A 23,507-nucleotide genomic window follows, 5' to 3' on the forward strand; every position below is an offset into this window, starting at 1 on the left:
TCGTGGCCATTTAATCCCCCATTTCTCTTGCAGATTTAAGTGTTTACAGTAACATAGGTTGTCTAGTTTAAAAAAAAAAAAAAAAAAAGGAAGGAAGGAAGGAAGGTCTAGCAGTTTAAGTATTCAGTTGAAAAGATTGCTTACTTTGTTACTACAAACTGTGCTTTCTTTGAAATTATTTTGCTAAAAAGCAAGGTAAGTCTTACCTCTATTGGAGGCTGAAAAAGAGAATGCAAAATGAATTATGTTAAACTTCTGAGAATTATATAGTTACAGGCTGATAATTGTGTCTTTGAGAAGGTTACTAAAGAATTGATATCTATAATGATTGGTAGGCTAATTAGTTAAAAAGCTGATTCTGAGGGGGAGACAGTAAGTGACCAGAAACAAGTAAGGGGAGATATATGTTCTTAGAAATTTATGCATTTCTACAGCTAACATAAAATGAACACATGTAACAGCTGAGCTATGCATTCTTCAGGCAGTTGAAGAAATGATCTTGCGGGAGTGGTTTGAGAAGTAAATGAGCGAATGAACGAATGTTTTATTTTCTTGGCTTAGGAGAGGTAGGCTATGTATTCAGTGGAATATTACTCAGCCGTACCTTAATTTAAAAATACTTTATTGCCCAAAGAAAGCTAACCATCATCTGGGCCTTCAGCAGGCCGTCGTCTTTTTGCAGGGGGAGGGTCCGGCCTCCGTGCTGCTGGCTGCTGGCTGCTGGCTGCCGAAGGTGGGGCGGCTGCGGCAGTTTCTTAAAGTGAGGCAGTGATGGCCTTTGCCGCGTGGATGGACGCTTTCTTTCAGGAACGGTTTCTCCGTTGCATACGACGCTGTTCGATAGCGTTTTACCCGCAGTAGAATTTTTTCAGAATTGGAGTTGTTCCTCTCAGACCCTTGTGCTGCTCTATCAGCTAAGTTTATGTCCTATTCTAAGTCCTTTGCTGTCATCCAGCGATCTTCACAGCATCCTCTCCAGGAGCAGATTCCGTCCCAGGAAACACTTTTCTTTGCTTCTCCGTAAGAAGCAACTCCTCACCTGTGAGAGCTTTATCCTGAGACTGCAGCAATTTAGTTATTGGGTTGGCCAAAAAGTGCCTTCGGTTTTTAAGGAAAAATAAAGGGCGCATTTTTCATTTTCACCAAGAACTTTATTGAACAACGTATTCACCCTTTTGTTCCACTACCTTCTGCCATCTTTCAGGCAACTTCATAATTCCATCTTCACAAAACTTTTTCTCTTTTTGAGCAAAGGACTGTTCCAGGTGCCTTTTACAGTCTTCCAGGGAATTGAAATTTTTTCCATTAAGAGAATTTTGTAAAGACCGAAATAACTGGAAATCCAAAGGTGCAATGTCTGGTGACTACGGCGGTGGAATCAGAACTTCCCAGCCAAGCTGTAGCAGTTTTTGCCTGGTCATCAAAGAAACATGCGGTCTTGTGTTATCCTGATAGAAGATTGTGCATTTTCTGTTGACTAAATCTGGATGCTTTTCGTCGAGTGCTGCTTTCAGTTGGTCTAATTGGGAGCAGTACTTGTTGGAATTAATCGTTTGGTTTTCCGGAAGGAGCTCATAATAGAGGACCCCCTTCCAATCCCACCCTATACACAACGTCACCTTCTTTGGATGAAGACTGGCCTTTGGTGTGGTTGGTGGTGGTTCATTTCCCTTGCCCCACGATCTCTTCCGTTCCACATTGTCGTGCAGTGTCCACTGTTCATCGCCCGTCACAGTTTGTTTTAAAAACGGAACATTTTCATTACGTTTCAGTAGGGAATGGCATGCGGAAATACAGTCATGAAGGTTTTTTTCACTTAACTTACATGGAACCCAAACATCCAAGTGATGAACATAACCAAGCTGGTGCAGATGATTTTCAGTGCTTGATTTGGATATTTTGAGTATGTTGGCTGTCTCCCGCGTGGTGTAACGTTGGTTGTTCTCAATTAATGTCTCAATTTGATTGCTATCAACCTCAGCTGATCTACCCGACCATGGAGCAGCGTCCAGCGAGAAATCTCCAGCACGAAACTTTGCAAACCACTTTTGATACATTTGATCAGTCACAGCACCTTCTCCATACACTGCACAAATCTTTTTCTGTGTTTCAGTTGCATTTTTACCTTTCTTGAAATAATAAAGCATAATTTAGAATTTGACATCTTTGATGTCTTTTTTTAAAATGCACGCTGATATGACAGCTGTCACATAAAATCTAACAGAATTGTTTCGAATGAAGTTAAAGACAACTAAGTGCTACTAGAGACATCTTACGGAAAAAACTGAACGAACCTTTTGGCCAACACCATACATCTTCAGGCTCCACTTCTAATTTTAGTTCTGATGCTGTTTTCACCACATCTGCAGTTCCTTCCTCCATGAGGTCTTGAACCCCCTTCCAAGTCATCCATGAGGGTTGGAATCAGCTTCTTCCAAACTCCTGTTAATGTTGATGTTTGGACCTCTTCCCATGAATCACGAATGTTCTTAATGGCATCTAGAATGATGAATCCTTTCCAGATTTTCAAATGACTTTGCTCAGATCCATCAGAGGAATCACTATCTATGGTAGCTGTCTGCTTACAAAATGTATTTCTTAAAGAATAAAACTTGAAAGTCAAAGTGACTCCTTGATCCGTGGGCTGCAGAATAGATGTTACATTACCAGGCATGAAAACGGCATGAATCTCGTTGTCCATCTCCATCAGAGCTCTTGGGTGACCAGGTGCATTGTCAATCGAGCAGTCACATTTTGAAAGGAACCTTGTTTTCTGAGCAGTACATGGCTTAAAACATTCAGTAAACCATGTTGTAAACAGATGTGCTGTCATGCAGCCTTTTTGTTCCACTTATAGAGCACAGGCAGCATAGATTGAGGATAATTCTTAAGGGCCCTAGGATTTTTGGAATGGTAAATGAGCATTGGTTTCCACTTAAAGTCACCAGCTGCATTAGCCTCTGAAAGGGGAGTCAGCCTGTCCTTTGAAGCTTTACAGCCTGGCAGTGACTTCTCCTCTCTAGCTATGGAAGTCCTAGATGGCATCTTCTTCCAGTAGAAGGCTGTTTCATCTGCATGAAAATCTGTGGTTTTAGAGTAGCCACCTTCATGAATTACCTTAGCTAGACCTTCTGGATAACTTGCTGCAGCTTCTCCATCAGCACTTGCTGCTTCACCTTGTACTTTGTTGTTATGGAGACGGCTCCTTTCCTTCAGACTTATGGACCAGCCTCTGCTGGCTTCATACTTTCCTTGTGCAGCCTCCTCACCTCTCTCAGCCTTCATAGAATAGAAGAGAGTCAGGGCCTTGCTCTGGATTGGGTTTTGGCTTCAGAGAATGCTGTGGCTGGTTTGATCTTCTGTCCAGACACTAAAACTTTCTCTATATCAGCACTAAGACTATTCGCTTTTAACTTCCTTCAAGAACTTTTGTTCTGCATTCACAACTTGGCTGTTTGGTGCAGAAGGCCTACTTTTGGTCAATCTGGGCTTTTAACGTGCCTTCCTCACTAAGCTTAATCATTTCTAGCTTTTGATTTAAAGTGAGAGACATGTGACTGTTCCTTTTCTTGAACACTTAACGACCCCTGTAGGATTACTAATTGGCCTAATTTCTGTATTGTGTCTCAGGGACTAGGGAGGTCCAGGGAGAGGGAGGGAGATGGAGAACCACCGGTGGGTAGAGCAGTCAGAACACACACAACATTTATTGATTAAGTTTGCAGTCTTATATGGGTGTGGTTCGTGGCTCCCCCATAACAATTACAGAGTAACATCAAAGATCACTGATCACAGATCACCGTAGCGAATATGAAAAGTTTGAAATATTGTGAGAATTGCCAAAGTGTGGCACAGAAACACAGAGTGAGCGAATGCTGTTGGAAGAATGCTCCACGCAGGTCGCCCCAGACTTTCAGTTTGTAAGCAGCGTGAGATCTGTGAAGCACAGTAAAGGGAAGAGCAGTACAGCGAGGTCTGCCTGCACATCAGGTCAGGTTCCATGAGTGCCGGCGGCCTCTGCTCTGCTCGCGAGGACCCCGGGGCCTGCGGCGGCAGCAGGAGCGAGCAAGTGTAATACGACGACGTGTGGAATGTTCACGTGAAGGATTTAAGTGCTTAGGAACAATTACATTAAGATTAAATTTCTACGTTCACTATTTTGGGGTCCTCATGTGTCCGGTTTATCATTTCGAGTTCAATGATTGTGTTTAAGTTTCTGATAATAGATGCTCTACCCTTTATCACACTATGCTTCTTCATAGGCTACATTACACTAACTTTATCAAAACTATGCCTAATTGGGGCTTAAAAGTCTTGTTCAGTTTATTTGAAAAAAATAATAAATCTGATTATTTACTTTAAAGCTGCAGAAGAAAGAAGATCAGCAATTGGAGCCTAAAAAAAGTACCAGCCCTAAAAAAGCTGCAGAGCCCACTGTTGATCTTTTAGGACTCGGTAAGTAACAAAACAATACAAGTCATCATTAATTAGAGTTACAAAACAATTGAAACATTTACTTGAAGCGAATATAATAGCTTTATCGTCAGTGTGCCAAAAGATACCTGTTAACTGAATTTGAAAATGGTATGATTAGTTTGCTGAGTTCCCACCAAAAGGGAAATCTTTAACAAGGGAGCTGGTGTCTGTCAGCAGTGCCTTCAGGGAAATACAAGTAATGAGTTCCTTGGGGAGAGAGGATATCAAAGTACTCTTCAAAGGCTTGGTGGACTGGGACATCTCAGCATTTGAAATGAAGAGTAGATTGTTTTTTCTCTCCCCCCCCCCCCCCCGCCTTCTCTTTATTTAGTTTTGTTGGGGGGGGGGTCCCTTAGCAAAATAATTATGGTGTAGCCTTATTATAACATGTGCTGTTTTAAAGGCCACTTAAATTTTGGTTAGCTGAAGCAACATGCTTTATACCTAGATCTAGTGGCTAGATTCATTTTATGTGTCTGATGACAGTAAGAATGTCTGTGCTCATTTTAATGTCATATTTATTCTCATGGCCGACAGATAGATGTTGTCTGCCTGGTGAGTAAACAGACTTCCATTCAAGGAGTGCTTGTACTGTCCTTATCTACAAATACTGTCAGCTCTTTTTACATTTTTCTCCTCTTCCTTTTAAAATAGCTTGATAAATGGTTATTTTTAGTAATATCTGAGCCTTCAGCAGTAATTAATTTAGAATTTTTTTCTTAGTTTAGGGAAAGATTAATGACAGAGGAAAACAGTGAAAGATAGTTGGAAGGTAGAGTCGAACTTCATACACTGCTTTTCTAAAAATTGATCTTTGTTCTTATTGAGAAAATTGTGTTCTGTCTTAAGAATTACAACTGAATGTTTTTGTCTTACTTAGGAAACTGGTGTATCATGCAGATATACTCCCTATAGATAAACATCTTCTATGGTGGTGAAAATAAGTGGTATATCAGAAATATAAAAATAGGGCTCAGTCCAGGGGCTCTAAATATAATTGTGTTGAATACTAGTTCTCATAATTTCTGTATTTTATTTCCTTTGCTATAAATGAGAGAAAAGACTTACTGCCACAGTACGGAAAGATCCTACTAGGACTCCATGCGCCTTTGTCTTGGCGGCAGAATTTCCTTTCCGGCCTTGAGTGCCTGGTTATCGGTCCATAACTTAGAAACCGAGCCAGGCCTGGCCCTTACCCTACAGACTCGCTCACTGACCCCGCACCTCCTCCTGAAGTGTCTGCCGTGTGTCCGGGCGCCGTCGTAGGCACTGGGGAGAGAGCTGTGAGAGAAGACAGACGAAAGTGCCTGACCCCTGTCTGGGGAGACAGTGAAGAGATAGTTACGTAAAATACGTCATGGGTCATGTTTGCTAAGTGCTGTAGCTAAAAGAGAACAAAAAGCAGTGGTGTGATTTAAAGTAGGGTTGGGGGCCCCCGAGATACCGTCGGAGCAAAGACCTGAGGAGGCGGGGCTCCCTGGCCGTGAGCGGGCGGGACCAGGAGGAGGACGCGCTGGCGGGGCCGGCTGGGAGTGACACTGTGACCTGACTTCGGCTGCTGCTCTGGGTGTCCTGGCCATGCACGGGAGGATTCAAGCAAAGAAGTACCTCATCCGACTTGGGTCTTTCAGGAGCCCTTACGGCCACCCTGTCGAGAATAGTGTAGCAAGGCGAGGTGCGGGCCGGTGACACAGGTGGGAGGGGTGGTGGCCACGGGAGTTGCGAGAAGTAGCCGGTTCTGGGCCTGGTTTTAGAGAGAGAGCCAGTGGGGTTTGCTGCCCGGTGGAAGCTGTAGGGTGTTTCCCTCGGGGGGTGACCCGGCGGGACAGGCGGGCCTGCTAGGCGGTCCCCAGGAGCCGCGCGGGCCGGAGCCCGGGAGACGGGTGGCGGGACGGGCCTCGGGTGCCCAGCCCTTGGCGCGGTGGTGCCGCCTAGTCGCGAGCCTGGAGCTCGACCCCTGACCTCGGCGAACGCTTGTCCCTCTCGCTCTCAGCGCGTGGGTCAGCGCGGCGTCTCTGCCGTCCGGCCGTTCGCCGTCACACGGTGTCTCCATTTGTCGAGCTCCTGTCCTGTGTCCCTGCCTTCCACCGCCCAGGCTCAGAGTCCCTGGGTTTTAGGGTTTTGGGACGGCAGCACCCTTCCTCTGGTGTCAGTGTCTGGGAGAGTCAGCCGCGCTGGCAGCGGTTCCTCTTCTCTCACTCACAGGCCTGTGAGTCGGGAAGGCTGCTGTCTTTTTAGACAGGGGGAGAGCGTCAGGAACCCGTGTCCTTAGGGGAGAACCGAGGTCCGCTTAGGGCAGGACGGAGCGGGAGTGTTTGAGGGAGAGGTTAAGGGCGTAGAGAGGGCTTTGTGGGTGATAGACAGTTCTGGATCATGCGTTGGAGCAGCTCCAGAGGCGGCAGGGTGGGCGATGGGGTCAGAGAGAGGGATTGGGGGTCTTGCTGACGGAGTTGTAGCAGCAGGAGACCGGGAGCCTTACCCAGAGCACATTACGGCTCTTCCCTCCTGCTGGTTATCAGTAACCTAAATTCCTTCAAAAGGTATTTTCAGGCTTTCGGAGAACAGCACTCCTAAACCAGGATTGATTGCTGGTGTCTCCCTCGGGCAGCAGACTGTTTTCCTGCTGCCCAAGGTGAGCGTGGCACTCTGGTTTTCCCCTGGAAAGTGAGACACAGTGGGGCGGAGGGGCGGGTGCCTTGCAGTCTGGTTTGTGGTCGTGCAGAAAAGATGGCACATCCCCATGTGAATGAGACCAGAACGGGCGTAAACCGAAAACATCTGCAGAGAATACAGAGAAAATCCCCACAGGGTTAGTGCAGTTACACAGCCATGGCGGGCCAGGAGTCCCAGGGTTACTGTGTGCACTCAGGATCACATTCAGTAGACTCCTGTAGCGTAAGAGCCAAGATCATTTTTTAGAAATTCGAACTCCCCTTTAAACGGCCCTTTGGCAAGTCTTTTTTTCAACCTGTTTTCTTCGGCTCACCTTTCCAGATCTACTCCCCGTCCCAAGGTCAAACATAAAATGCTGTCTGTATACTTTTTAGCAGCAAGAGTCAGCAAATTTTTTTCTGAAAAGGGCCAAATGCTTTTAGCTTTGCAGGCCTCACTCAGCTCTGCCCCGTGATGGGCACGTAGCGTACACGAGTGGGTGGGCGGCGAGCGAGGCTGAGCTCTGCTGGGCTTGAAGATGTGCTCCTGATCGTACCTGCAAGGGTGACTTCGTCTGTAGGTGTTAACTCATGTCGGAAGCTTGTAGAAATACTGTTTATTCAGTGCTTTACTGTCTGATATCAGAAGTGGGGTCAGCTACTTGGTTATTACCTGCCCTCTGATCTTGGAAATAACCAAGATCTCAGGGCCCCTCTCGACTGAGGCCCAGAATGAACAAGCCCTGGATGCTCCAGACACAGACCCGCTTGCCTGGAATGTGTCCCCGCTGTGTGAGAAGAGCATTGAAACTGGCTTCCAGGGCCTGTGGGCCGGTGCTCGCCACGCCCCTACCCTGTGTGCTCCTGTCCGTGCTTTGGTGATTATGACTTCGTTTTCACGTGACGAAAACTGACAGACTGCTTAGCAGTTGGTTAGGGTAATCCCGCATGCTTTTTTCTTTCTTTTTGTAGAAGATCCCATCTGAGATTAGAGTCTTCAGGGGAGCACCGGCTCTGAGTGTAAGGCTTGAGCAGCATCATAAACTGCAGGCTTCAGCTCAGTCTCCCCAGAGGTGGGACCCCTCCGCGGGTGTCCGTCCTCAGCTCCCGTTCCGTGTGCGCACCGCCGGCCGCCTGCTCCCTGCTCAGGAGGCTCTGAGCGCGGGCCCATTGGGCATGGGGGGGGGCGGGCTGTGTGTGTGTGTGTGTGTGTGTGTGTGTGTGAGTGACTCGGGGACCTCGGAAGAGCTCACAGAGAATCGAGTGTGAGCTCGGTGATGAAAGTCATACTGAACTATAGAGATGTATTTAGATAGAGGCTTCCTCAGTTTTTTCTTAATTGAAAAGCTCAAAGGAACATACAGTACAGCTTTGGGCAAGTTTTAAAGTCTTTGCTTCATGCCTGTGTTTCAGGAAATAAAAGCATTAGCTTATCACAGTAGCCAAGTTCAGGTGGGTTGACAATGCTAGTTAAACGTGGTTTTTAGTAAATAACCAGCTTAATTATCTAGTAATATATATATTCCAGTTTTATATAATGAGAGGTGAATGTATTACTTTTTTTCCTCTAGATTTTTTTGTTTTTATAAGATTTTCTGGACAGAGAACAAACTAAAGGATAAAACACCCACAGAAAACACTAGTTACTTTTAAAGCAGAAAATTCCTGCAGGGAGATTTCTGTTTTTCAAAGGCCATACGCTGTAAAGTGAAACCAGCTTGTGACTGGGCAGACCGAAAGAATGCCAGCCGTGGCCCAGCCCTGGACCCCGCCTGCGGCCCGGAGCTGTACACTCGGCGGATCCGGGGGTCGGGGTAGTTTGTGTGGCACCCCTGTTTTCCAGGGAGGGAGGAAGAGGGCCGCTCTGTCTAGCGTGAGTGCCCGAAGTAATTTTGTAGTCTGTTATGCTTTTCAGCTGCAGCTTAAAATCCGATAAAAATGTTTATTTTTTCTGCTGCCAAGCGTATGGTCCGCGAACCATTATAGACTGTTATTACCCTTTCAGAAAGCAGGTCTCGGGAATCGGTGGTAGTTCTGTGTGATCACACCTGTGGAGCGAGAGCAGGCAGGTGGGGGCCTGCGTCGCTGGGGGAGACCCGGCTGCCGGCAGCTCCCCGCGTGGCCCCGAGTCCGGGCTGGGAGGCAGCCGAGGGCGACAGGCGGGCCAGCGGGAGGACCAGCACCGCAACCCGGGGACGAGGGCGCGGCCCTGCCAGACCTGGGCCGAGAGCAAGAGGGCAGCTTGGCGGGCCTCCGGGGACCGTGCCGGCGACAGGAAGCAGGCAGGCGACGCTCAGGTGTTGAAGGAGCGAACGCGGCTGCGGATGAGGCGCCTTGTGCCTGCAGGTGGCTGAGACGGGCGGTGGCTGATGATCGCGGCGGGCGAGCAGTTGCGGCGGGCGGCGAGGTCGGGAGCCGGGCTCCTCTTTCCTGCCCCCCGTCCCGTCCCCCTCGGAGCCCTGGCTCTAAGCTCAGGCCCCCCCAGCCCCCCGGCCTCAGGACCACGTCCAAACTTTGGTGGTTTCCCTGCACCAGTTGCTTTTCTCAGGAGGGAAAACTTCTCCCAGAAGATCCCCCAGCAGAGTTCTCAGGGACCCGCTGGGCCAGACTTGCATTCCGTGGCCTCTCTCCAGGGCGGGCGAGGCCTCTGCAGTGGAGACGGCTCTGTCGGCAGGAGGCCTCTGCGCAGCACCTGGCCGGGTGCGTGTCAGCCTGCGACGGCCCTGCAGCGTGGAGCGTACTGTACACACACGCACGTACACGCGCGCACACACATATGCACATGCACACGCACACACACGCGCGCACACGCACACACACACCTTTGCCCCTTTTCCTTCTCCCCCCTCCCCTTTTTTTTTTTTAACAGACAAGGACACTGAAGCTGACAGAAGTTGGCTTCCAAGGCTCGGCTTCTGGACGACAGAACTGGGTTCAAACCCAGGTCTCCCTGACTTCACAGTCCCGTCTCAGCTCGTAGATGAACCGCAGCAAGATGTTTGACTCAAGTAGTAATTAAATGGTCATCTTGTTACTTTAAGAAACACTGAGATAGTGCCTACCGTGTGCCAGCCACTGTTTTTGAGTGTTTGCAGACATTTATTCGTTGGATCTTTGCAACAGCCCTGAAATTGGTGAACTACCATGGTGTTCATTTTACGAATGAAGAAACTGAGGCACAGAGAGGTTAAGTGAGTTGCCGAAAGTCACACCGTTGGTAGATTACAGAGCCTGACCCGTGTTCTTAACTGTTACACTGTGTTGAGCTCTGATAGGAAATGAAATTCCGAGAGTGCCAGGTGACACTGTGTCACATCCGACAGACATTAGGCCCGTGTGTCCAGGGGACAGCTGGCAGCATCGTGGCACGGGGGAGCCCTGGAGTTAGAGGCGGTACCCTGGGCTCTGGCGTCGTCACCGGGAAGTGAACGCAAGAGCCTCTCCGTGGCTGTTGGCCAGAGCGTAAACGAGTGGACAGTGTGACATAGGCAGCACAGCACCGTGCACGGAGGGGGGAGCGCGTGTCTCTGTGGGGACGGGCGGGGGCGGGGGCGCCCGGGGCTCCTGCGGGAGGTGCCGGGGAGAGCGGTGGCTGCAGAGAGCTGACCTGTCCTATACGGTGCGGCTTCACACTTGCAGGGTTCTTGTCTCTTGAGGCTGTAAAGTGGTACAGAAGTGTTTGAGATATGTATCTTATATACATATGAAAACTGTATATCTATATCATTTTTAAAGAACAGTCAGTTCTACGACGTTTGCTTCTGAAACCGCTTCTCAGCAGTTTCAGACGCTCTCGGTCAGTGTGTGTCCCCTGAGAAGTGGCGGCACTGCGGACCCCTCTCAGCGCTGTCGTGCCCGTCCACAGGGCACCCCCTGCCCCGAAGCCCCCCAGCGTGCAGGGACCTGCGGCAGGAGGGGCTCGGGAAGGAAGGGGTAAACAGAGCAGGAGGTTCACAGCAACTGTTAAGGCCTCTCAGTCATTTCAGTAGGCTAGCCTAAAGGCCACCTGCTTAGCAGTAAGAAAAATTAACTAGAAATTAAAAATAAATAATTCCACTTGACTCTCAGCCATCTTTTTTTAAGCTTTTGAAAACAGTTTGAAGCTTGAAAATTTTAATATGCTTCAAATGAACGTCTGTGACTTGAGTTTACAAGGTAACACACGTGGGAGTTTATTTCATTTCATAAGGCAAGTGTGTGTTTTAATACAAAGGAATTCCAAGTAACATTTTTATTAAGGAAAAGGCTTTAAATGGTTTCTTGAGTAGAAAATGAAAAGGGCTGTTTGAGTAACGTGAAAACGTGCAAAGCTTTAAGAAGAAGGAGTTTTGCCGTTAAGGAGAGCATCACTGCGTCTCATGGAAGCAGGCTTCTTCTTTCAGTGCTGTTTCCACTTCAGATTCGCTCCTTCTCAGGATGACGCCTCACGAGTTACAGGTGAGGAATTAGACTTGGCAGCTCTCGTTGTAGCCAGGGTGTGCTCAAGGCTGAGGGTTCACGGTCAGTCAAGAGCAATGATGAAAAACATATCATCCACCTACTTAGCATGTTCCTCTCTGCCTTACGCTAGGTTAGTAATACACAAAATCTCATGCTGCTCCTTGACATTTTTTATCATTTGTGCAAATAGATTATGACCAGCTAATGCCTCTGACATTCAAGTAAAGGATGAATTCAATTAATATTTACTGAGCACCAGCCAAGTTCATGGGACTCTGGTAAACACGAGAGAACACAGCTGTGTGTGTGTCTAGTAGTACAAGTGGGGATGCGTCCACATGCAGTCTGGAAATGAGAAGACAGAGGACTGTTGCTCAGGGAAGAGTGGGATTGTGGAAGGGAGATGGTTATGAAAATTCAGCGTGAAACCTGGCATAATGCCAAAATTCACAATTTACATTTTTTTTTCCTCCACTCAGGGGTTACTTTTCTTGCTGCTGCTAGTCAGAGGAGGAGCAGATGAATTTTTCATGCTGTGCAAACTGACGTCAGGCAAAATCTCATGTGTCCTGGGGTCATTTTTAGAGTGAGTGGCAGCCGGGAAGGGCGAGCGAGCCCCCAGACACACGGGCTCCTCGTGCCTCCCCTTTGTCGAGCGTCTTGTGATTTAAAGCCCGTCTGCTTCTTGTTGAGCAGACAGCTTCGGACGACCGACGGGTCAGGGCTGGGATGGCGCTTGGAGCAGAGCTGTGGAGAGGGGAGTAGGGTTGCTGAGGAGGCTGAGCCAGGCGTGAGCCGTCGTGCGTGCGTGTGTGCGTGTGTGTGTGTGTGTTGCCGTGGCTTCAGCGGTGCTCCCAGCTGTGGACAGTGGTGCTGGAGGACAGGGTTGTGATCGAGAGAGAGAACTGCAGCCTCACTGCCGTGGGGGCCCGGAGTAGGGTTCCAGCCGGGATGTGGTCGCGGTAGCGAGGTGGCCGGTCGCCTGGGCGTGAGGCCGTGAGACCGGGAAGGGAGACGGCGGGGGTACCGGCAGCAGTGGTTGCAGGGTCTTCCAGGAGAACGTGGACTCAGAGGAGGAGGTTTCCAGGGAGCAAGGGTCAGCGAGGGCCAGATGTGGGGAGTGGAGAGGGCGGAGACTCAGAGGGGTTTGTAACCAGACCCCTGGTTCTTTTCAGAGTCAGTGTCATTATTTCCCTTCTTCTCCCAACAGAAGCAGGATCGCCCCCCCCGACTGTCGTTTTTCCCCACGGCTCTGCTGTCCCCGAGAAACCCTCTGGTGATCTGTCTGGAAAGCATTTCAATTCACCAGTCATTTGTGGAGCGTTTGCTCTGTGCCAGCGCTGATTGAGGAGACAGCCGCGCCCCCTTTCTGACGGAGGATGGGGGGACAGGGCCTAGGCAGTCAGTGTGGTGCAAGTGTGAGCATGTGGGGCGTGCCCGTCACACTCAGTGCGTTCACACGCCGACAAAAACCAAAAACGACATTACTGATAGGAAGGCACCTGGGAAGGCTGCCGCTTTGCAGCCCCTGGATTTGGGGGGAGGAGTTGGGAGGCTGCCTGGCCAGGCGGGGCGGGGGTGTGGGGGTGCGGGGCCGGAGGGGTGGGGCCAAGGGGGGCAGGTCGGGGGGCTGGAGGGGTGGGGGCCGCGGGGGGTGGGACCGCAGGGGGCGGGGCCGAGGGGCGCAGGGCAGCGCGGGGGGAGGGGGCTGCGCCTGGCTCGTTGGTGCGGCCAGCCTCACCCTCTGTGCCCTCTTCTCGGGAGGCGGGGCAGCTGCCCCGGGGAACTGTTTCAACCTTGGACAGGGTAGGGGCACTGCTTCTGTTTGGGGGAACCAGGAAAGGCTGCTCAGAATGGTTATAGCAGTTGAGTTTTCCGGCTGTACCACCGGACTTATGTTGAAATCCTAGTCTTATTGTGTCAAAATCTCTGGAGGTGATGGGGGTGTTAAACTGAGACACTTTATACAGCGCTTGATCAGAGTACCCGGCAACAGAACTTAAAAGTGTTAGTATTAATAGTGTGTGATTAAAAATCCAAAGTGTTATATTCTTATTTCCTTTCAGTCTATACATGGTATCATTCAAAGGCATTTGGAATGGGCCAAGAAGAAGACACTAAATATTGTTTTAAGTACTTTGTTTACCTGTACTCATTTGGGTTTTTGCTGTCAGGTGAGTTCTGGCATAGCCACGATTAATAGAATCGACAGCTACATGGGAGGCTTCTAGATGACAGAAGTGGCCTTCACGACGTTGTGATATTTGAAACGCTCCCTTCTTTCTAAGCATCTGCCGGTGTCGTGATGTGAAGGAGCCCAGTAGCTGCGCGCTGGGCAGGCCTGCTCGTGTGAGATGCAGCACCGAGTTTTAACAGCTTGCTTTCTTTGGCTCAAAACGGCTAAGCTTTTCTTGTGAATTTCTGCTATGTGTGCAGTATAAAACAGTCATCTGCCAACTCGGTTTTCAGACCAAACATTAGTCTGAAATCTTAGGGTAACGTAGAAAGAAAATAGTTGCCCACAAGCAGCTAATTGTAGGCTTGATGCCTTGCCTGTAAAATTGAAATTCCTTCCCTGTTTTACTGCATTGTCCTAGTTTCTTGTTTGCTCATTTCCTCTTCGAGGGGTCCTTTGTGCTTCTTTATCGTTCTTTCTGGTGTTGTTCCAGCTAAGTGTGTGCCGGTTGCCTCAGGCTGTTCTTGTACTCTGGCGCTCCCATTCTGTTTGTGTCCACCGGCTGCTGTTTCTGCATGTTGATGAGGGGGCTGCTCCCCCTCCCCCCGCCCCCCGCCCCTGCAGCCGAGCCGGGAGCCCGTGCGCACTGGGAGGTGCTATGCGCGTGCGCAGACGGCCGCGCCCGCCCTGGAGGCGCTGCGTGGCCTGGCCCTTGGCTGCGCAGCCCCTGGGCGGGGAGGTTTCCATTGGTCTGGGTGTGTGTGCACGTGTGCCCACGTATCTGTGCACTCTAAATGTAACCCTGTGGATTGAACTGTTTTTCTTACGTTATAGTGATAATGTAAACATTTACACTGTTTAAACCATTTAATTTGAATAAGACTTACTCTTTCTAAATTTTTAAATGTTTATCTGAAAAACTGCTTTTAACGTCTTGGTATTCTATGGCTTTTGTGGCCTCTGAGCTTCTATTTGATCGGCGGCCAGCACGGTGCCGCTGGTGAACCCTTGACGGAGAGGCCGCGTCGAGCTGCAGGGGTTGTGACGGGGCGGCCCGTGTCCCAGGTGCCCCTCCGTGGCCGCACCGGCCGGGCCCCCCACTGTACCCCGAGGGGATGCTGGGCCTGGCAGGAGGATGGGGGGGGTGTGTGTGGAGACGGGCTGGCGCGGAGTGGGTTCGGAACTGTTGACGCCACTGCTTCTCTAACTTAGTACCAATAATTGTTAACTGTGTAAGGGCTGGTTTTTAATGTTCAGACTTTTAAGTGATTTCTTTATCTACAGCTGTAACTACGTGGCTTTTGTGCAATGTGGCTTAAAGAAAAGAGCACTCACTGGTCCAGGGCTCAGAAGACTTCGTTCTAGTACAAGTTTTGCTGCTTCGCTAGGGAGGCGACATCGAGTCTTTAATCTCTCTGTGCCCTGGTTTCTGTAACTGGGGGTGATGGAAGGAGATGCCTTCTCATTCTCCATGGAGACAGAAATGATAACATGGAAACGTTCTTTTAAAAAGTCCAGGAAGCAGGTGATGTTTATAGTGATGGTAGTGATAACTAGCCTTCCCCTGTCCTTTTTAAATACTGAAAATAAAAAACACAAGTTTTGAAACGAATTGAAACAGTCCTTTGTAGAGAATGTGTTTTAGCAAGACAAATGTAGTAAGTCAAATTAGCCGACATTGAAATCCGGTGGGAAAACTCATTGGGAATTTGTTTACTGATTTTGCAAGGTCGAGACGTTTTCATGTAAGTTAAGCATTTGTTTTTTGACGATTCTGTGAATGCTTAGCTTTTTTAGTAACAAGGAGAATTGATGGGAGTTCTAATCCGTCATATTAGGGGATTGTGTGGGGAGAAGACTGGGGGACTTTGAACAGACTTAAAAGACTGTACTACTTTGAACAGACTAAAAACTTCTGAAACATGTTCAGCTTATAAAGTAATGCAAATGCATTATTTGCTTGTAGTCAATGAGCCTCTTGGTTCTCACACAGTGCTTTCCGAGCTCACTGGTGTTGTATAAGCTAATTGACATGTCCTGGGGCAAAAAACAGATTGATACCTTTTTCCCCAATTCACCAAAAATAATAACAGTAGTAATAATAATAAGTTAATGATAGCATTTTCTCATGTTTAAGGGTTTTTTTAATATAAATTTGTCCTAATTGTTAGTGTTTGCTATTACTTGAAACAGCAAAAAGTTTTAACTGAAAAACTGGGAATAGTTACTTATGCTCATTTTTACTTTTGTTCCTCTTGGTTGTGGTTTATCTTGGAGGACATGGGCTTCGGTCTGTGAGTTTAAGTTGCATGCAATACAGTCATATTTTCTGCTAATAAAGCGCTTCCGTGTTCACGTGATAGAATGAACGTGTCTGTCTGATGAGGTTGTCCCCCTGTCCTCAGCTCTGCAGCTTAGGGGTTCAAGCACCACTGACTCACATGGCAGTGTTATTTGAGTTTCTTTACCGAGTTGTGGATGGCACAGAGATGTTCCTTTAGTTGTGTTTTTAATCTAGAATACCCTGTCCTTCTAAAATATTTTATTTCTCGTTCATATTACCTGATGTACTACACATCAGGTAAATGGAATGTGGAATGGGCTGGAAAACATAAAATAGCACCTGAAAGAAGTCTAACTTCAGAATGAATGTTGCCACTTTGAATGAGCTAGAAATGGAAAAAATTACTTTCATGTATGAGTCATATTTGAATTCTTTTATGTCATGGTTGGGTGTTAGCTTAAAGTTCTGTATATTATAAATTAGTAATAATCTACGTATTCTTTTATTGCTTCACCTTTAAATTGTCCGTAGTGCTTATAGAGATATAACATGTGTAACGCATAAACGTATGTACTGAGTATATTTTTTTCATGGCTCTGATAACGTGATATCATGGAAAATTATTGATAAATATTTGCAATTGGTTTCTTCCAAACTAACCTTTCATGGGTTTCACACACACTTTTATAAATTAAGTAGTAAAGAATATTTTACTGTGACCATTTATTCATTGTAATTAACGATAATTTGTTTCACTGAAGCTTAAACAGGGAAATAAAAGATACTAATTTCTATAGTTACACCTCAAAAAAGAGAGGAAATCTGTGAGTCTCTGTGGGTTGTGATAGCAGTACCTAGTACGTGGTAGATCTTCCGTTCAGTCTGTCCAGCATTCAAGGATCTACTCTGTGCAAGATGTCTTGGAAGACGCCTCATTTGCCCTTGAGGAGTGTGTGGCTCATCAGAGGCGTCAGGGGAGGCTGTAAAAAGCTGTCACGTGGGAGCTCGCTTAGGGCGTAAGTCCTCGGAGATTGGCGTTGTGGTGTTCTGAACTGTTCCTTGGGTCGTGGCCACGGAAGACTGAGCCGTGTGAGCTGTCCTGCTCCCTGAAAGCCCGTGCTTGCAAGCTCCCTGCACCGCCCCCCACCCGGCCCCCCACCCGACACTCGTGAGTGCTGGACCGGCGTCGGGGGGGGGGGGGACGAGAACTCCAAGGGCGAGCAGGAGGCCGATGTGGGGTGTCGGCGCCGCCCGGCGGCTCGGTGCCCCCAACACCGAAGGTGCCGCGCTTGGATACAGAGAGGGTCTGTTCCAGTGTTGTGTGGATACTTCCTACGGAATCAGTATATATAGCATATGTTTGTTTTCTTTCTGTCCAGTTTTTTTCCTTATGTAACTTTAAAATTTAACATTTCAGACATTTTAAATCATTAAAATTTATTTCCAAGGTAGGTAAACGTGGTATGAAGTAATATTGGAAACACACACACACACACACACGTGCGCGCGCACACACACGTGCATATTCATGGAGAGGCAGCCTTTGTAGGAACATGGAATCATATCCCAGCTTAACCAGTGACCGCAGAAGTAGTGCCAGTCTCACAAGGTTATGGGATTAAATGAGTTAATATACGTGAAGTACTCAGAACAGCACCTTACGTGTAAGGAAGCATCAGGACACAGAATAATGTCAGTAGTATAATACCGTTTGTTAAAAAGGGGTTTGCACATATACTTAGACACCGGTGGGTAAAGAATATTTCTTCGAGAACAAACAAAACTGGGAATGGTTTCTTTGGGAAAGAGGAGAGAGCCTGGGGTAGAAGGAGGGCGTACATTTTGTTAACTTTTTGAACTTCTAACCATATATTTTTAAAATAAAGCCATGTTTCAAGTAATTTAAGAGATTCTAGAATCTTTAAGACAAGAATCTGTTTTTTTCAGACGGCCCTGCTGAGGTGCCAGTGACTAATGGGAACACAGCCACGGGACAGGCCTTGAATGACGATCTGGACATCTTTGGACCGATGATTTCTAATCCCTTACCCGCAACTGTCCTGCCGCCAGCTCAGGTATGTGTTAAGAGTATGGTTTTACACTGTGTATTTTTTTTTTTGTAAAGTTCCAATTTTGAATTGTTTCTAACTTGAAAGCCTCTAGATCTTTAGGCCAGGAGTTGGCAAACTAAGCCTGCAGCTTGGTTTTGCAAATAAAGTGTGATTGGAGATGGCCACTCCGTTTACTTACACGCTGTCTGTGGCCGCTTTCACACTGCAAAAGCAAGCTGAGTAGTTGCAGCGGATATTCTATGACCCACAGAGCCTAAGAGTCCCTGTCTGAAGTTTGCTAACTCTTGCTCTAGGCAAACGGTGTTTAGAATGAGTAAGTGGGAAAACTCGGACTGTTTCAGCCTTGCCTGCGATCCACAAGGTTACTTACTTCAGAGGTTTTTGAGCTGTTCGGTGTGTGAACATGGACCAGAAGCCCGTAGTTCTGTTCTTGTGCTCTGTCGAGCCAGCCCAGGACAGTGTTTCCTTCCGGGTGCAGGAAAACCGAGAACAAGAAATTCTAGCAAACTCAGTACTCATATGCTTTTTTGTGAAGACACATTATTTCTTAGCCTTAAAACCTGCCTTTTTTTATTTTAATGATTTTTTTAAAAATTATTTAGCACATAATATTAACGATAAAGATTTTTAAAAAGCATCAGTGGTAAAGAAATTTTGACTTGCCTTCTTAACATTACATGGAATTTCTTTTTCTTTTTTTGCCTTTATTCTTTTTTTAAAAAATTGAAGTCTAGTTGATTTACAATGCTGTGTTAGGTTCAGGTGTACAGCAAAGTGATTCAGTTATACATATATGTTCTTTTTCAGATTCGTTTCCCTTATAGGTTATTACAAAATATTGAGTATAGTTCCCTGTGCTATATAGTAGGTCCTTGTTGGTTAACTGTTTTATATATAGTAGTGTGTATATGTTAATCCCAAACTCCTAATTTATTCCTCCCCCCCTTTCCCCTTTGGTAACCATAGCTTTGCTTTCTATGTCTGTGAGTCTGTTTCTGTTTTGTAAGTAAGTTCATTTGTGTCGTATTTTATTGATTGATTGATTGATTGATTGATTGCCACACCACGCAGCATGTGTGGGACCTTACAGGGATCGAACCCGCGCCCCCCTGCAGTGGAAGCGCGGAGTCTCAACCACTGGAACGCCAGGGAAGTCCCTGTGTCGTATTTTAGATTCCACATATAAGTGATATCATATCATATTTGTCTTTCTCTGACTTACTTCACTCAGTATGATAATCCCTAGGTCCATCCATATTGTTGCAAATGGCATTGTTTCATTCTTTTTATGGCTGAGTCATATTCCATTGTATATACGTACCACATCTTCTTTATTCATTCCTCTGTCGATGGACATTTAGGTTGCTTCCATGACCTGGCTATTGTAAACAGTGCTGCTATGAACATTGGGGTGCATGTGTCTTTTTGAATTACGGTTTTCTCAGGGTATATGCCCAGTAGTGGAATTGCTGGGTCGTATGGTAGTTCTGTTTGTAGTTTTTTAGGGAACCTCCATACTGTTCTCCATAGTGGCTGCACCAATTTACATTCCCACCAACAGTGCAAGAGGGTTCCCTTTTCTCTACACCCTCTCCAGCATTTATTGTTTCTAGATTTTTATGATGATGGCCATTTTGACCAGTGTGAGGTGGTACCTCATTGTAGTTTTGATTTGCATTTCTCTAATAATTAGAGATGTTGAGCATCTTTTCATGTGCTTTTTAGCCATCTGTATGTCTTTGGAGAAATGTCCGTTTAGATCTTCTGCCCATTTTTGGATTGGGTTGTTTGTTTTTTTGATATTGAGCTGCATGAGCTGTTTGTATATTTTGGAGATTAATCCCTTGTCGGTCACATCTTTTTTTTTGTTAAATATTTCAAATATTTTTTCAGCTTTATTGAGGTATAATTGAAAAATAAAATTATATGTTTAAAATGTATAACGAAATATGTTGATATATGTATTCGTTGTGAAAAGATTCCTACCACCAAGTTAATTAACACATCTATCATCTCACAAATTTACCTTTTTTTTTTTTTGTGAGAATGCTTAAAATCTACTCTCATTGAATTTCATTTATACAATACAGTATAATCAACTATAGCTACCATGTTATGCATTAGATCCTCAGATCTTACATCTTATAACTGAAAATGTGTACCTGCCCCCCAGCCCTTGGCAAACACCATTCTGCTCTGTTTCTATGGGTTTGCCTTTTTTTTTTTTTTTTTTTTTTTAAGATTTCACATATAAGTGATACCGTGCAGTATTTGTCTTTAAGGTGAGATATTAATATATAACTTTCAGGGACATAGGTTACTCTTAAGCATACAATTTAAGATTCTGTTTTAAATTTACAAATAAGCAACTAGTTTGTTGTAGGAAAGTATAATTTTTGAGGTAAAATATTTCTCTTTCTCTAGAAAACCTGAGCCAAATGGGAATTGTTTGGATGGAAAGTTTTAACAAGAAAGAACCAATGTCTTATTAAGAAGACGAATTACATATATTTTTATTATATCTATTTATTGTCATTATGATACTCATTGTATAATTAACGCTGGAATTGAGCAAATAGATTTCTGAGGAATCATTAGTTTAAGTGGAGCTTTATCAAAAGTTATCTTCAGCATTACTGTTTATTTTCAGAAAAGACAGCTTTATTTTATGGCTTTGCCTCTTCTCCTCCTTCCCCCAACACATAAAAAGAGGAACTAAGTGTTGCTAGTATTGTTTCAGTTAACATTAGTTACCTTGTGAGCGTGTGCAGGCGTGGGTATGCGAGTGGTAGTAAAAAAAAAAGTCTAACGCTAACATTTTGGGTGTGGAAAGCAGTATTTGGGATACTTGACAGTCCGAGCGTGAAGAGCAGCGTCTTTTGGTCTAGCGTGCTAGCGGGGCGCCCGGCCGGCCCGCCTTCCTTGGACTGCACTGCGGGATGGGCGCCACCCTGCAGCTGCCTGCGCGCTAGACCCCACGGCCAGCCCAGCCGGGGCCCCGTGAGCTCTGTGCGGTCGGAGCAGCGAGCGGACAGTGCGGCCCTCAGCCCCGCTCCGTGTGCGTGCCTGCGGCTCCTCCTCGTGCCCCCGGGGCTGCCCTGGCGTCTGTAACTGAGAGCAAACAGGGCGGGTCTTCAGAATCACGCCTCATTCTTCTTCCGGCATGTGTTTGGACCGAAATTGTGTCAGTTCAATGGAGCCCTCTAAAGTAGTTTGGTGAACAGAATTGTCTTCCATCCAAACTACACGTAAAGCCTCTAATCCAGACATGTTGTCAAAATAATGTCTTTGAAAATTGGGGGAGGGAGAGAGAAGGTGGGTTAAAGCACACATTTTACACACACACACACTGTACATAGTTTACTAATTTGGTGGCTTTTTATGTTGTGAAATTGAATTGGACCCCACTAGGCATTACTCTGAACCCTGCTTCTGTCAGTCCTGATTTTCTGAGTGTGGTGCAAATTCTGGTTGAAGATTTCCCCTCACGGGAATATGAGCTGGGTTGATGTGACCGTCTGCTTTCCTGTGTGGCTGTGCGGTCTTCCCTGAGAAAGGGGCTGGGAACGCTCAGCTGGCCCGAGAGCACGCGTGTACCAGGGGTTGAGGGGCGTCGTTCCAGTGTCCCCCAGGGTGACATGTAGAAGCCCTCCCTTTCCTGTTCTGTCCATAATATCCACATCCCCACAGCTTCTAGACCCACGCAGGTGCTGTGGCCTGTCCTCGGTGTGGCCCCAGATCCCAGACGGCCAGAGAGCCTTCGGCTGGGGGTCCTGCGGCCTCTGGAAAGTGCGCACCTACAGGCAGCAGTGGTTCTCCTTTACCTTGGAGTGGCCCTGCCGGCCCGTGGGGCGCCCCCATCACCCGGCCCATAAATGGCCGTTGGAGCACCTGCTAGCCAGGCTGGCTGGCGTGGCTGTGCTTAGACTGTGTCCCTGTGGAGGCAGGTGGTCATCAGAAGAAACGTAGGCGCCTGGAGCGCGGGGCTGCTCTAGCGTGAGGTGGATAATAGCAGCTTTCCCAAGCACTCGGGGTTCTTGCACACGTCTGTGTCCCCCTCAGGGAATAGACCGCAGGGTTTGGAGCAGCTTCTTAGATTGAACAGAAGCTACACGTGCAGGAGGATCATCTAGTAGGCGGTTGCTTTGTTATCTAGCGGCATCAGCAGTTGGCACTGCCGTCTGCAAAGTGCTGCTTGTGGCCGCACGGCTGTAAGGTAGCTCCCCGCAGGCCCAGAGAGGGCGTGGCAAGGCGGAGCGACAGGCCCAAGGGCACTGTGGCGAGCCTGCAGGCGGCTGTCTCCGCCTTCCGCCGCTTCATTGGCACGTCACGTATATTTGATTCAGGCCCACTGTTGTACTTGAATTCCATCATGTCCGGTTTCTTACACATTTCAGATCTTTTGCAGAATTATGTGGCTTTTTTTCCTGTCTTAAAATTCTTGCTTAATGTCATAATAGATTCAAAATATTGTTCTGCTTAAGTTAGTCTGTGAGCATAATGCTTGGATGCCAATTTATTGAAAGGTTTTTTAGCCAAGGCATTGAATGTTTGATTTTTTAAAAATTCAAGCCAAATCATGTACACTATGATTTAACTTCTACTTGCTGCTCACCTCGTTCTGTAGTTTGAGAAGACTCTTATCCAGTTCTTACTAGTCTTCATAGACTTCTTTGAAACTCTTCACATCTAAGTCAATTCCCTATACGCAAATGTGACTGAATATTTAGTGACCGCAGAGATCATTAAAGTGGGGCGTCAGTTGTGACTGTGTAGTACTGTGTGCAAGATACAGGAGATGGAGTGAAGTTTTTGTTTTGTATCACAGTATCCACATGCTTATCTGTATTCGTGTGCTTGCCCCTGTCCACAAGCGGGATGCAAGGTGTAGGGGAGAGTGCAGGTGGTCGCAGTTTTGCCGGACCTCGTATCTGGGTAGACTGGAAGCATTCTAATATTGCGGTTAAAACGGGTTAGATTAGGTTCATAAAAATATCATGATGTCGCTTTTGAAAAACAAAACCTTTTCTTTGCCTGCCCAAAGAAGACAAAATCAGCCATTGCAGGACCCTCTTGCCGTCTGCTGTAGTTGTAGAAATGTTCTTCATTCCAAGGGATACCAGTTCTTGGCAGCAGTGATTGCTGCAGGAGACGTGCGAGCATCTCCCGGGAATGCTGGTCCTCAGGCAGCACCACATGCCTGTTGTTGAAGCCACTGTGGTCAGGATGTGATGGGCAGAACTCAGCATCAGAGAGGTTCTATCGACTCCTTGTACGTTAACAAATTCAAAACAGGAAATGTTCCTCTCTCCTGCATGTAGGTTTTGCATGGGCTTGTCAGTGATTCCCTTTAGTGTCACCATGTTACCTTCTACAGTTGTTTAGTTTCTAATTTCACAACTTCATTT

At 46.9% G+C, this 23,507-nt stretch overlaps 1 protein-coding gene across 5 annotated transcripts in view; it reads left to right on the top strand.

Annotated features, from left to right (window-relative positions):
- The window catches only part of SMAP1 (small ArfGAP 1), a 152,777-nt gene that overhangs the window by 124,664 nt on the left and 4,606 nt on the right, over positions 1 to 23,507 (top strand). For all 5 annotated transcript variants that reach the window (XM_082405088.1, XM_082405084.1, XM_082405086.1 and 2 more), the window contains 2 exons: positions 4,365 to 4,455; positions 17,975 to 18,102. In XM_082405088.1, the coding sequence (XP_082261214.1) occupies positions 4,365 to 4,455; positions 17,975 to 18,102 (219 nt within the window). The remainder of the gene's footprint in view (positions 1 to 4,364; positions 4,456 to 17,974; positions 18,103 to 23,507) is intronic.

Source organism: Balaenoptera borealis (assembly GCF_965194805.1).
Source record: "Balaenoptera borealis genome assembly, chromosome: 9".
Lineage (NCBI taxonomy): Eukaryota > Metazoa > Chordata > Mammalia > Artiodactyla > Balaenopteridae > Balaenoptera > Balaenoptera borealis.